Source organism: Camellia sinensis, chromosome 4 (genome assembly GCF_055761805.1).
Source record: "Camellia sinensis isolate YWXY chromosome 4, ASM5576180v1, whole genome shotgun sequence".
In the NCBI taxonomy this organism is placed as follows: Eukaryota; Viridiplantae; Streptophyta; class Magnoliopsida; order Ericales; family Theaceae; genus Camellia; species Camellia sinensis.
The window spans coordinates 159,063,457-159,079,424 of NC_138964.1; the positions used below are offsets into that span (position 1 = coordinate 159,063,457).

Here is a 15,968-nt window from a genome sequence, read left to right on the forward strand (position 1 = left end):
TTCTGGAAATTACAAATATTTCTTATCAGAATTTGTCATTCAGTAGAGTTGATAGAAAAAATAAAAATTTTAACTATCTTCTCATACAACAATGAAATTATCTTAACTATTAATTGAAATATAGTTGATTTTATTAAAAATTATTAATTGATTTAATGGTTGATTAATAAGATGAGTTATTTGTTATGTGAATAGAAATTTTAAGGAGCATGATGTAATTTTTAAAATCATAAGAGATGATTAGTATTTTAAGTAAATTTTAAAAAGTGTATTTGTAATTTATCTAAATTTTTAATGAATCATTTGAACTCTATAGAATTCAAATCCTTTAATAAATTAAATAAATATCTCCAGCCTTCCTCCAACCGTCTTTTTTCTGGGGGCTAAATTTGGTTTTCTATAATTTTTACCTTTTTACAATTCCATGAAGAGTAATGATATATATAAACAAAAAATTTATATAAAATTTTAAACATAATGATGAGATTCAATATAAATCATTCACTTCAAAATAAATTATCTATAAAAATGACATTTATTTATTAAAATGATATTGTCAAATCATTCTTGCCATATTTGTTTGTATGAAATTTATGTAAGAATAGCATTATGAGTTAGTTCCACCACATTTTTACAATTTCTTATATACATTGCATGACCCAGATATAAATAAATAAGTAAACAAATAAAATTTGTAAATAAAAGTCAATTTGTCTTTATACCAATAGTGAAATTCTTCGAAATGGTGTGTGCAAGTGAAAACGTGTTGCTGCTCAAGAATTATTGAAAACACAAATCCAATCCAAATAAAATTCTTACATAACCACCAAACAAGGAGAAAGAATGTTCGAAAAAAAAAAAGAAGCTTCTCAATGTCATAATGGAAACTTCTATACTGGTAATGACAAACAAATACAAATAAAAAATAGGTGTTTGGTTGCTAGGAAAATATGTGCATCCGAACAGTCTGGAGAGAACACTAGATGTAAAAATAATGGGTCCTGGTCTCTCAACTGGGTAGTTTGTAAACCTGGACAACACGTCAATAAAATTCCAATGAAAAAACAAAAGGAATCCCAATAATAATAATAATAATAATAATAATAATAATAATAATAATAATAAATCAGACAATAGAGAAAACAAAAAAAATAATAATTATCATTGAAATGTCATACTATCTTGGCTTGAGCCTCTTTAGGGTTCGATCGGAGGACTCCCCTCTGCTTGCACCTCTAGAATGTGCTATCACTGCATTTCTTGAAGGAATCTCATTATCCTCCTGACACAAGAAACTTGCTCTTAATTACGTAGTTTTATTTTGTCAAAGCTTTAAAAAATCAATATAATGTAAAACTTAAATAAAGAACATTGGAGTCTCGGAAAAGGAAGTCCAAGTACCTTCACAGCAGACGTTGAAGCAGTGAATCCACTATGTAGTGGTGGCTTCTCGAGATCAATTTGCACCGAAATGCTGGCCTGCGACAAATCTACTCCAGAATTCTGGAGTGTCTGTCTTAGAGTATTTAACAACCTGTTCACAACATATCCTTAAAACTTGTCAGTTCAAGAAAAAGGCTTCAATAACACAGAGTAATCCCAGCATGACTCTTCCGTTAACAAAGAATGAAAAAGAGAATCGAATAATTGAGAATAAAACATGCAACAACATGAGCTAAACTAAGATTGTCCAAAGTACTCTGAAGGGTGAGTACTTTGACAACACACCGTGAACCGAACTCATAATTTCTTTCATACCCTTCTTTTAAGTTGTCGAAATGCACAAGATATCCATTGTTAGCCCGAGAACATGCATAAATTAAAGGAATACATGGGAACACAAATATTCACCGTTGAGAGTATACACTTGAGATGCTAATTGTACCACTTTCAATAGACATTTCCAGTTCCTTTTGCTTTTTGCTCGTAACAGCACAATCCACTGCACATGATCTGCTCTGCAAGGGCACATTAGGCACTGCCATATTTGTGAATTCGGAGTTCTGATCGATTGCTTTCATTTTATATTCTTTTGTATTCTGTCCATTCCTTGGATTGGTAGGGAAGATATTGATGTTGTTCTCCTCAAAGTTAGCAGCAAGCATTAATGCTGGACCAGAGCCACTATCTGTGGCTTGAGACTGATCAACAAAAGCTTCTATGGGCTTGTGATTGTTTCTCTGCTTGAACACATGAGAAAGAGTCATTAATCAAGTTAAAAGAGTGATTAGCTATCTGCATATGACACTGCAACATGGATTAGATTAAATGGAATTGTTCTCAATCAATTGTGATTTATATGTATAGTGAACATATGCAATGATGCTCACATTTCCTTAGTCTAATTCATTGCCACTATCCCAGGCCATGATGTGTGCCTACTGCACATGCAGAATTGAACCAAATTAAGCATTTGTCACCTACTGAGTTACACTACACCAAAGAACCACTGACACTCCTAAGGAGATGTCGAGTTTGTGATGGACATTCCTTGGCACTTGTTGGACACGTGTCCAAGCATTTCGTATTACTTTTTAAAAAATAAAATTAGAAATGGAGATGCTTCGTAAACTTGAGGGCACATCCATAGCTTAGATGCACAAAAAATGTCCCTGCTATGTTGGCATGTCAATATTGTGTCCTATCTGTGTCCCGTGTCCGCATCTACCCTCAATGAGGCTACACAAATAATTTTCTACTCTAGGGCCACACTTCAGTCATATACTTTCCTTAAGTCACCTCCCTTTTAGTCCATGGCCACTTACAAGGAACACCCCAACCATTAGATCAATAATTTGATACATGTTAGTAAAAATTTTAGGCCTTTTTTTTTTTTTTGCCTTTCAGCTATGTAACGCAAACTTATCCCTTTTCCAATAACTTGGCCGCACAAAACATGCAAAAAAATGACAAAACTCGAAGTATAGGACTTACCCATGGCATCAATTCTGGTTCTTGATTCCATCCCTGGTATGATCCCTCATACTTGTGCACTTTCTCTTGCAGATATTGAATGTACTCCGTAACCTACATAGGGATTCAAATTTTCCATCACTGTATTTTGACGTTTAGAGATTATTTTCATTAGAAGAGACAAATTGGACAAGTAATATCTGAAGGCATCCATGTACCTCCAATAAGAAGGATGCTTTATCTCTCTTTTGATCACTATGAGGAATGACGTCTTTCAACATCTGAAATCTGCTTTAACAACTTTCAAATTTCAATATCTTAAAATGTTGGCAACTATTCATCGGAAAGTTTTGGAATTTATGTACTCATTAAAACATATCACTTTAAGACCAAGGGTTGTCCCGGTCTTGAAGTGAGCTACTTAAAAATTAAAATAAAATAAAAAATAGAAAACACAGTTAAAATGTATAGATGATAATTATACCCAACTTTAACAGCCATGTGTAAGGGAGACTTTACATCATTATTGAGATAAAGAGAAACTTCTGTATCAACTTGGATTAACAAGCGAGCTACTTCTTTGAGACTATTCTCCACTAAAAGGTGCAGTGGAGTCTTCTTCTCTTCGTTTTCTTCTCTCAACAAGTGTTTAAAATCTCCATTTGCATAAGAAACAAACAAATTTACTTTTGACAATTTTATGGCACTTGCAGCCAAATGGAAGGGGAGGTCACCCTTTTAATTCTTCAATTGGACGAGATCATTAGGGCTGTTATAAAAAAAATTTAAAAAAAATGTGCAAGAAACCAATTGGTCATGGCCTTCTAGAAAACAGAGTAGAAGCATCCGATCAGTGGCTTCTTCTCTCTTTACACCTAGTACTCTTCTTCCCACTCACAAGCAGCTGAGTCCTAGAGACCCCCACTTCAAACCCACCATTCTCTCTCTCTCTCCCCTCTTCCATCCCATTGCATCGTCGCCGTCGCCGCCATCCCTGGCACCACTGCAACCACCATTGTTCTAGTGTCGCTGCTCCTTTGCCGTCCGTCGTTGAGTTTGGATCGATAGCCGCTTCAACCGACAAGGTCACGCTCGCTGGTCCTGTCCCGTCTCCGATGAGCTCGAGCCGTGCCGGTGGGAATCTGCGATCTCTGATCTGTTGAGATCTGAAATTCTGTGTCTCACTTCTCCTCTTCTTGGGTCTACACTCTCAAATGTTTTTCCTGAAATGGAATCGACAAAATTTCCATTGATGAATAGCTTTGTGAACTCGGGAATCTTAATGAAAGACTCTGAGTTTCCATCGGCTTCACCCTCCACCAGAAGAGTCTTCTCTTCTTTTCTTTCTTTTCTTTACTTTTTATTTATTTATTTATTGTTTTGCTTCCATCCACCGCCCAAAATTTTCTTTTTTTATTATAAAACTTAACTTTTGTCCCAGAGTCTTCTCTTTTTTTCTTTCTTTTCCTTTTATTTATTTATTTATTGTTTTACTTTCATCCACCGCCCAAACTTTTCTTTTTTTATTATAAAACTTAACTTTTGTCCCCCTCTTTTCATTCCTTTTTTTTTTTTTCTTTTACTCACCCATGTGACATTATCTTATATTAAAAAAAAAAAAAAAAAAAAAAATTACAATTTTTTACAAACCGTGGGCCACAACTCATTTTATTCATATCGGGCCTCACCCCGATCACCATTTTACCCCAAAAAAAAAAAAAAAAAAAAAAAACAAAACAAAACAAAACAAAACAAAAAAAAAAAAAAAAAACAAAAAACCCACAAACAACACAACCACACCCACAGTGGGATTTTTCTTTTCCCTTCTCTACTCTGCTGCAGGTCTCTTCTTCTTGCCTCCGTCATGGGCGGCCCTTGACGGTACTGCCTCCGTGCTTCCCACGCCACCGAGCACATTTACTCCCTGCTCCTCCACTGCCGCATATGGCGGCCCTCCAAATCGGAACATCACGGTGGCCTTCCGCTTCAGCTCCTTGTTTTCTGCCCTTAGCACGCTTATCTCTGCTCGCGCATCCTTATACATGCGTTGGAGCAGAGCCAGCTGGGAATTTAAATGCTGCACCTCATTTGTCCTACTCTGCAGCCGGTTCGACAAATTTGTGACCGCCGTCATGGTTTCCACGCATGACTTCAGAGTATACTGATTAGCCTCAATATCAGTTTGCACCGCCATTTTTTGCTCCACCGACCGCATCGGAAAGTTCAATGGAGCAAAACCAGAGGTGTTTGGTTGAGGTTCACTGGCCACCGCACCAGTTATTTCTCTTGTGGGCTCGTTCAGTTCTGGAAAGAGCGTGAGCAGGTTCTGGGTAGCTGGACGGGAAGAAGAGGCCATGTTTTTGGGTTGCTAAGTGTTTCGGAAGGGTTGGTGACAGAATGGCAACAAAGTGTTCCACAGTTTCTCTCTCCGCAGAGGTAGAGTTTTTTTCAGCAAAGGGTTGGTTTCAGAGGTTTCAGAATGGTATGCCTCAGCCTCAGCCTTCGTCTTGGATAAATAGCCGAGGCAGCCACGCGTATCGCGCGCCTCTTGCCGCCCGACAAACTGGCACGCCTTTTCATGGCACATCTTTTGACAAAGTGGACACGCCTTTTGATGAATTGGGCACGCCTTTTGATGGCACGCCTTTTTATGGATTGGGCACGCCTTTTGATGGCACGCCTTTTGAAAGATTGGGCACACATTTTGAGGATGCGACTTTTTAAGGGTCCGACAAGACTCTGTAAACTGTCCCGACATTGATTCCGGTTAGTTTCTACAAGGGTCCGACAAGACTCTGTAAACTGTCCCGACATTGATTCCGGTTAGCTCCTTTATGGGTCCGACAAGACTCTGTAAACTGTCCCGACATAGATTCCGGTTAGTTTCTACAAGGGTCCGACAAGACTTTGTAAACTGTCCCGACATTGATTCCGGTTAGTTTCTACAAGGGTCCAGCAAGACTCCGTAAACTGTCACAACATTGTCTTCTACAACGGTCCGACATGACCCCATAAACTGTCTTCTACAAACGGTCCGACATGACCCAATAAACTGTCTTCTACAACGGTCCGACATGACCCCATAAACTGTCTTCTACAACGGTCTGACACGACCATACAGTGTCTCCTATCCTTTTTTATTTTTATGTATTTTCTTGTTTTGTTCCTCTCTCCAAACTCAAGTTGGTTAGTTTCTATCCTCCTTGAGTTTGCGGGGGGCTGTTAGAATTTCCCATCTTTACCTTCACCTACTCCACTACACACTCCACTTCACCACACACTCCACTTCACCTAACCCACTATCACCTCCACTACACCTACTACCACATTTTCTTCTATATATAGATTGTATAGGAATTGTAATCAACATCAATCAGATATCAATCAATAATACATAAATTACATAAATTCTTACAGTTTAACTAGAGGCAATTTGGCCGGCCTTTATGAGTTGCAACAAGATTGCTACTTTATGAGTACTGGCCCAAGTTTTCACCCACTTAAACTCTATTCTGCACATTGTTGCAAAGGAAGGCCATGAATGATTAGTTTCTTGCATTTTTTATAACAATCCTAATGATCTCGTCCAATTGAATAATTAAAGGGTGACCTCCCCTTTCATTTGGCCACTAATGGCGAAAAACTATCAACAGTAAATTTGCTTGTTTATCTTTCAAATGGAGATTTTAAGCCTTGGTTTGGTTTTTGAGCTGGCACTAAATAAGCACATAAGGACAAAAAAAGGCCACAAAATCACAAAATGACAAAACACTTAACTTTTGATGCAAAATTACTAAATTGACCCATATACAAACAAAAAGTCAAAAAAATATCATTTCAAATGGAGGGCAATTTTGTCATTCCAATGCAAAAAAGTCAAAAAATCCAAACAAAAAAACCAAATGAACAAAAAAGTCCCAGGCTAAAAAAGTCAAAAAAACCAAAAAGCCAAGTTTGCCAAACGACACCTAAGTATCTATTGAGAGACGAAAACAAAGAGAAGAAGACTCCACTGCACCTTGTAGTGGAGAATGGTCAAAAAGAAGTAGCTCAATTGTTGATCGAAGCTAATTTGGAAGTTTGTCTTTATCTCAACAATTATGGAAAATCTCCCTTACACATGGCTGTTAAAGCCAGGTACAATTATCAGATACATTTTAACTATGAGTTTTTTTTTTTTTTTGACATTCTCTATGAATTTGTTAAGAGTTATAGAAGGAATGGAGAGGATGAGTGAAAGGGAAGAGGGTGACAATGGTTGCTGGAGGAGAAATGATGATGGACTGGGTGGTGGTGGTTGGTGGAATTGAAGGGTGGTAATGGGTGATGGGAAGAAAGAGTCACCAATGTAAATAGAAATTATATTAGTATATAATTCTACAAAGGGATAAGATTGTGACAAAAAAGTATTTTAAAAAGTGTGCAAGGAGATAAAACCGTGGTGTAAACAGAAGCATCTCAAATCTTGTCATAACAATTTTATGTGAATAGCTGCAATTTAATTTCTATCTATTCACCAAAACATTGCCCCAACAACTAGGGGAGATTCTAAATACACTCCAAAATTTCTCTCTACACTCAACTCCCTCAGTGTAGGAGTGGAAAGAAGTTTGAGGAGCTGGGTCTATTTCGAAGCACTCACAATAGGCCACCCTAAACTAACATGGTTGCTGAGTTTTTCCTTTTCTTTTATTTGGCAAACAGAATGTCCCCTCTTTTTAAGTCTAAGCAACTTTATCCCAAGAATCCCAAGAATAAACCTATTAGTTGAAATCCCATGCAAAGGGGGGACTATTTTTTAACTCAAAATATGGAATCCAAATGCAATACCAAAGCTAAAGCAGATATCATAATACAACAAAGTTGAAGACTTGGAAGGCACTAATGATGAAATTGAACCAAAAAACCACAATGAAATTGATTTAGGAAATTTCTGAGTTGGGTTTGGTTTAACATGCCTGTCATTGATTTTGCACCTCCTACGCTGCTCTGTTGCTGAGTGTTTTGATCGTGGGTTGTTAGGCTTCTGATCAGTGCTCTTCCCACCCACCACTTTCACCATCAAATCATCACCTGTTAAAACTAGTAACTTTTGAGTTCCTGGAAGATAGGGAAGTAGAAAAGCAGGAATTCCATTATATATAGAACATATTCTTCTTACCTCTTGTTGTAACTTGTCGGCCTCCGGCAATATTCTCCTTCCTCGTCTTTCCCTTCTTCAATGCAGATTCTTCCCGGAGTGTGAAATCACTTCCGGTGTAAGAACTGCAGTTTGAGTTTTCTTCATTTCCCTCTGTACTACTTGTCTGAGCCACAACCAGTATGTCCCCTTCTGGCTTTGGAACCCTTTGGTTAAAATAAGAAATGTGGCTCATACTGTGAGTCCCTATTCCCCCGGGAAGAATCAGCTGCTCACCTGAAGGAGGCAGAGATGGTGGTGGAGGCTTCCCCGCTGTTGTGATCTCAACTGTGTTTTCTTCCTTGCCACCATTCTTCCCCTCCAGTGGTTGCAAGAAGTCATGTGTTTTAAGGTAATTACCTGTTTTTTTAAATATATATAAAAATAAAAATAAAAAACCTGGATGATCAGAATAATATGGTGTTTTCAATAGAAAATTTAACTTAAAATTATTAATTTACTTTTTTTTTAAAAATGGGATGATTATAGTAATCGGTGAAACTCAAATGGAGGTAGTTTCCCCCCCCCCCCCTTATTTTTTCAGAACCAGCAATTTTAGACGAGGCATCTTTAAGTGTATTATGAGCAAAACATAGTTACTAGATGGGAGTTCAGATCAGATCGGAGAAGTATGACGACAGTATTTCGAAATTAGTCACTTTCATACCTAATTCTTTAACTAATTTGAAATAAAACCAAAAAATTCAGAGAAATTGAAGAAACTTCCATAGATATATATAAAGAGTGATTTCAGAATTTTTGTTCATTTTAAACATTGTTTAATAGGTAACTCCGATTTAATAGGAGTTTCTTGCACTACTATACCCGCCTAACACTTAAAAGTGGAGGACATTTAAAATTTCCAAATAATCATATGCTAAGATGACTAAATTTTCTCACCATATTTAATATTTACTATTTGACATGACACACTCACAATAATTTAATACAATGTGTTCCATGTGACTGATTAATATCCTATCACTATAAACATTCTACATCAAATAATTGTTTCCCTTTCCTTCATACGAATCTAAAACTCCAAAGTCCAAGCCGAATGATGAATCATGTCCGGTTCCTTAAGTAAGCCCGCTTAACTCAGATGCTAGAGCAATTGTGAAGAATTGTGAGGGGCCACACATTGCACGTATCTCATTGTCTAACTTAAACACCAATAGCAGTAACAATTTAAGAATTTTTTAAAATCTTAAGCCAAACATTATAATAAGGTCCTGAGAGGGAGATTTATGATCTGGAATTGGGCCGAGGTAACGGCCGAGCAAGTTGAGAGCCTAATGGTGTATGGGGCCGAGATGACCGGCGATCCGCCCGGAGATGGGCTGCCAGAACTTGGGCCGGGCAGGAGTTGGGCCTAGTATGTGCCGCCCCAAACCGTAAAGAAGCTGCTCGGCAAGGCAGTGCTCGGTTGGACCGAGCTGCTTGATTAGGCGATGGTGGAGCCTGTCAAGCTGAGTGACCGGCGCCCGAAAAGGCGTGGCCAGCCGAGGTAATCATTTGATCGGCAGGAAGGCCGACCACAGGAGGTGCCCCGGGTTAGGTTTTGCCGAGATGCTGCCTAGCCCGGTCCTCCTTGGACTTAGCTAGTGAAGTGCTTGGGTATGAAGCACAGCACGGCCGTGGATAGGGCAGCTCGGCTGCCGAGCTCCAGTTGAGAAGGTAGGCAGTTGAGATTAGGTGTTGTTCAGCAAGGTTTATGCTGACAGATGGGATAGCGGAGCCACGTGTCAGGAGATGACTAGGAGTGGATATGGGGCGCAGAGGGTATATAAGCATGTCTGCGCCCCCCATACGCGGGACGGACACTTTGTAAGGAATTCTTACACTCAAACACTCCCCTCTCTCTCTATCCTAAGGTGTGTGCTAACTTGATCATCGGAGGGTTTTTCCGGCCACACACCGCCGGGTAGCTCACCGTTATTTGCTCGCAGGTGATCGGACAGAAACGGAGCTCGGAAGAAAGGAGTACGGACTTGCCAGAATATTTGCTCCCCGTACAAGTCCTATCTTATTAAAATTTTAAAAAATTGAAGCCTTCAACAATAAGAACTGAGGAATACTCTACAGTAGAGTGTAGAGGATCCATCTAACCTTGTAAAATGTTTAGACACAAGGCGACAACAACTAAGGACCTATCTTTACCAAAATAGGTCCTGAGGTATCCTAAAACTATCTCATGATCACGTGCCTCTGCTGGACTCTAATTTGGGAAATTTGAATACGATGCATGCATACTCGCATAGGGATTATGATGATGTGTGTCGTGTTAACTACTGCTGGTCCCACCCCAAAAAAAAAAACAAATAAAGCCATCCCAAAATGCCACACACCAACCTTGATGGTCCTAGAGTAAAAATTTAGTGTAACGTTACGGTCCTAAGCCCCAATCCCTCTCTCTTTTCTGTTTGGCATTGTCAACCTATCCAAACACATGGCCCATCCAAACACATGGTCCAGATCCATATGATTCAAATAGGGTACGTTAATTGATGATGACTAATGGGCAAATTAGATATTAGTCTCTATTTTGATCATTGTGTCATTTTGATTCATATAATTTTTATTTTGATTTTTCAATTGTCTCAAATTAGTCTAGTTGATTCCAATTGTTAATATTTTTTATAGCAAATGTGCACATAAGCGACATGTGTCATGCTTTTAGGCTCAAAGTCATAAATTTGATCAATTCAGCGATTTAATCACAACTAACTCACTGATAATTTTCCATAAAAAACCCTAAAGATGTTATTAATTAAACCAAATTGATGCAAAATTTAAAATTAAGAGTCAAATTAAGCCAATTAAAACTGTAGAAACTAAAATGACACAAACAACTACAGTCTAAACGTGTAATTTGCCCATGACTAATTATTATTGAAGTATTGTATGATATGTTTCAATCAACATCGTAAATATATATATATATATATATATATATATATATATATATATATATATATGTCTACTTTAATAAGTAGGTTAAAAGTTTTTTTTTTTACTTTTAAAAAAAAAAGAAAAAAAAATAAAGAGATAATGTGATTAAAAAAAAAATCAAAAAACTAACAAATTGACTTTTAACTTAATTGACAAAACAGGCCATATATATACATGTATATTTACAAAATGGGATAGTTCCGTTAATTGATAACGTAATATTTATGATCAAATTTTTATATATTGAGCAATGATTCATAACTCTAAATTTAGAACTCTAACAATGACTCTAATAATGTGACATGAAGAAAAAAAAAAAAAAAAAAAAAAAAAAAAAACAAGACACATACACCAAATCATTCATGAATAGAGTCCACTACCACATAAGTAGAGTTCTTGTTAGAATTCTATTTTTAATGTTCTTAAACATTTTTGTACTAAATTATGTCTTTTATGAATTGATACAACATATGAAAAGTGTAGTCCATTGCACTAATTCAATGATAAATTTAATATTTACAGCATTAATCAATATTAGATACTCAGTGGTATAGATATTTCCAACACAGAACATGCATACAAAAATCAGCAGATTGTTCTCGAAAAATGATTGAGATTTTTTTTTTTTTTTTTTTTGTGAAGATCTCTATAATCTCTTTTGAATTTTAATTATTGATGCACGTATAAAATCTATTTATATATGTGTGAAACTCACACCATCAATAATTGAGATCTAAAAAAAATTATAAAAATTCCAAAAAAAGAGTCACAATCATTCTTGGATTGTTCTCATTTGCTTTCCTTTTATGATGCGTTTAAATAATAAATTTAAGTAAAATTTTTAAAATATAAAGTAAAAGTCAAACGAAATGAAAAAAAAAAAAAATCTATCTAAATTCACGAGCCAAACATAATTTTACAGCCTAACATGAATGAAAAATACATATTTAGCTGGAGGTCTTGGATCTTTTTGAAAAATTAGTTAAAGATTAATTTTTTATAAAAAAAATATGTAATAAATAAGAAAATAATCTGACTCAAAATATGTTAAAGTAACTTTTATGTTCTCAAATTGGCCCACAGTGAAAGAAAGTCATGTGTTGACACCTTTCCTGCAAAAGGAGAGATATATATATATATACACACACATACATTACAATAAATTGTAACATATATCAATTCTCTTTCATACCTGATAATGGATAAATTGTAATTTGTATGCATATATCAGTATCATTTGCATTTATAAATTACCTTGGGTTCCAAGGGGACGGGGTTGAGGAAACTCCATCCGGAGGTGGAGCGATTTTCGAGTACTCTCAGTTTCCAGAGAATCAACCACTCCCAAGTTCTGAATTGTTTGAATTTCACAACTCAAAATGCAAATTAAAAACGCTTCTAGTTCTCAGATCCGATGTCATGTAGAGAGAGAGAGGAAACTTCTGAGAGAAGTTTTAGGCTCATCTTCACTTCTTCTATCCAAACACGAAGTTTCTATACCCAAATCAATCGAAATTCTTCAGTTACGGAAGCGAATTATGAAAACATGCAGTGGTTAACCTTCTTGAATGTTTCCCGAGAAAGTTAAATCCTGTGATTTCCGAGAAAATCTGTGCACAGGCAATTCAACTTCGTTGGCTCAAATTTCTGCAAAAACATAACCAAAAATTTTGAATTATTCATAATTTAATACAAACGACTCATAAAAAATAATAAAAATTGTCGGATGCAGAGAATGAAGATGGAAGGAACAGAGATCTAAACTATGAATACCTTCGATCTGAATTACGACCAAGTTTTGAGCAATTCAACTCTCATACTCCTCAGAAAACTGGAATGTCAAAGTGAAAAAGAAGGAATCGATCCAAAGATACTTGAAGATGTATATATAGTAGCTCTCACAGGACCAAATGTTGCAGAATTTCCTTCAAATTCTACAAACTCTCTCTCTCTCTCTCTCTCTCTCTCTCTCTCTCGTTCATGGATCATTTTATTGAGAGTTCGATTTTGTTTATTCGAATTTTCTTTTTTGTGTTTGGTTTTCCCGTTATCCAGAAACGCCGTTTGGGAAACGTCGTTGCAGCCCAGCTTACGGCGTTAAAAATCTCTCTCTACCGGCTCTGTGTTGTTTGTTGGGCAAGAGCATCCGCATCAAGCTCTTTAAATTTTTAGACTAATTTAATTTAAAATTTATTTTTTTTATTTTAATTAGTCACTTTTTTAGTATTTATTATATCAAATTTTCTATTCTAACTCAATTTTATTAAAATATTAATTTGTTATTATATTTGTTATTCTTTCTTTTTTTTATTAAATTGATGAGGCTATCCAAACAATTCTTACAAAATACCAAAAAAAAAAATTTCTTGTTGACCGGTCAATCGGCGGGTCGACCGATTAGGCTAATTTTCAGCATTTTTCCTTCTTTCCTTCTCAATTTTCCTACAGAAAATATAATAAAAAATAATATGACGAATGAGCAATGTCTCAACGAAATTGTTGAGGTACTGTAACAAATCTAAAAAAATGTTAATTTAGAAAAAATTTACTGAGACTAATAGAGGGAGAATTTGATGAACAATACCTCTATATTTTAATTTTTATTATTTTGGTGATCTTGATGCGGAAGCTCTCATGCTCTTATATTTTATTTATGGTAAACTGCTGACAACTGTCCAATGGACATTGTTTAAGGTTTAGAAGTATGTAAAAGGGCTTTCAAAGATATGTAAAAATATTATAAAAATATATTTAGCTTGGTTTTATTTTTTTAAAAATATTTTTCAAAAAATTCTAATTTTTTATTTTTTATATTTTTTGTTTTTATTGATTTTTTAAAATATTTTAAGTAATTTTTTTACTTTTTAAACACACCTAACATAAATATACCTAAAAAGTAAAAAAATTGTAAAAAAAATCTTTTAAAAATTCACTAAATACCAAAAATACAAAAAAAAAAGAATTTAGTACATTTTTTTATATTTTTATGTATTTATTAATTTTTTAAAATATTTTTTTACAAATTTTTTACTTTTTAGATACATCTAAGTAAGGTGCATTTAAAAAAGTAAAAAAAAATGTTTAAAATTTTAAAAATATTCACTAAAAACAAAAAAAAAATACGAAAACCAAAAAACTCAATTTTTAAAAAACTTAATCAAAAAAACTCAAATTAAACACACTGATTGATTTCAGTAAAAATATATTGAATTTAATAAAAAAAAATTACATTATTTAAATATTGTCTTTTATTTTTATCGTGAAACACTTATTAACAAAATCTTTTATTTATTTATTTATTTTTAATATTTTGTCTTTGAAGATCCCAATTAATAATATTATTATTCTAGCCATAATCATTTTTAGCCTCTATAATATTCATATTAGTATATCTTTAACCTCTCACATTTTACTTTCAAGATTTTTTTAATATTTTTCTCAAACATTTAATAGCACGTTTGAAGGAAGATTAAAAAAAAAAAAAAGTACTAATTGGCTTAACAATTTATGTAGTTTTTTAAGGTTATGTTTAGCATGAATTTTTTAAGTTAAAATAGTCACACACAAAAAAAAAAAAAAAGTTAAAAAGTCAATAAAAAAAATATCACATTCAAATCATAATTGCAACACTTTTATTTTAATCCAATTTAGGCCTATTGTAGCAAGTTAATTAAAAATCAACTTTATGATTTTTTAATATTTTTTAATCATATCACCTTTCTTTTTGACAAGTTAGTTAAAAGTCAACTTTACATGTGGCTAGTGGAGGATGCCTGAGCACCAGATGACCGGCTGGTTATCCCCCTATCGACCACTTCCTTGGAAAAGTTTGTTTCAAAATTTGAAAAATTTACACTAGTTGATCGCCCAGTTAGACATCCCCGATCATTATCTTGGTTGACCGGTGATTTGATGAAATCTCTAATTACTCTGTTGGAATACACGATATTAAATGAAAACTTTTACTCAAATATTTACTTAAATTTGATGAATAAATAAATAAATAAATAAATAAATGTCAGAGGTGCTCTAGCTACAACTTTCATTTGAAGCGAAATCTATCTAACGTCATAAGAGCATTCATGTCAAACTCTTCACATTTTTAGTCAAATTAAAACTATTTTATTATTTTAGCTAGTCACATTTTAGCACCTACTACATCAAACTCTTTATTCTAACTTATTCTTATTAAATATTATTTTCTTATTATGTTTGTTAGTCTTTCTTTTTTTTATTAAATTGATAAGTTACCAATCAAACAATTCTTTAAAAAAAAAAAAATACCGTTGACCGGCCAGACTTCCGGCCAGACATTCAGTAACACACAAGTAGCAATGAACAATGCCTCGCTTGTTGTAACGAGTTACTGTAGCGATTGTAAATTTTGACGAACTGAAAACAAGTTTGATACAGTTGATTTTTTGAAATTTTTAACTATAAACTGATTTCGAAGAGTTTGATGAAGATGCTCGATTGAAGCTATAATGCATTTTGATTTTTATCACATCATTTTTTATAAATTTTATACCTTTCTTAATAACATTACTTGAACCATTGATATACTCTCTCTATTTTAAAATATTAATTTCTTATTTTATTTCTTATTAATTTCTTATTTTATTTTTTACAATAAAATATCAAATCATCTCAAACTTCAATATTCCAGAACAATTTTCAAAATACACAACCAAACAAATCAAAAAAAATTTCTAAACTCTTTCTCTAATTTTTTTTTAGAAATTTATTTCTCAAAATCAATCCAAACACACCCAATGTAATCCAAATAAATTAAAAACTGAGTTTTAAATTTATTTATTTTTTATATGTTCCCAAATGGCTCCGTCATCCTTTCCAAAAAAAAAAAAAAAAAAAAAAAAAAAAAAAAAAGGGGCTCCGTCAGCATCATTAATCAAACAACCAACAA

General features: G+C 34.3%; 1 protein-coding gene across 1 annotated transcript; it reads right to left on the reverse strand.

Annotated features, from left to right (window-relative positions):
• Positions 1-766: 766 nt before the first annotated feature.
• On the reverse strand, positions 767-13,061 carry LOC114314143 (transcription factor BIM2). Its single transcript, XM_028260594.2, has 10 exons — positions 12,818-13,061; positions 12,299-12,691; positions 8,075-8,452; positions 7,872-7,986; positions 3,132-3,201; positions 2,935-3,027; positions 1,852-2,180; positions 1,402-1,534; positions 1,179-1,282; positions 767-1,030 (listed from the first exon to the last, which is right to left on the reverse strand). Coding segments are annotated over exons 2-10 (1,260 nt in total). The 5' UTR covers positions 12,336-12,691; positions 12,818-13,061; the 3' UTR covers positions 767-1,029.
• Positions 13,062-15,968: the final 2,907 nt, after the last annotated feature.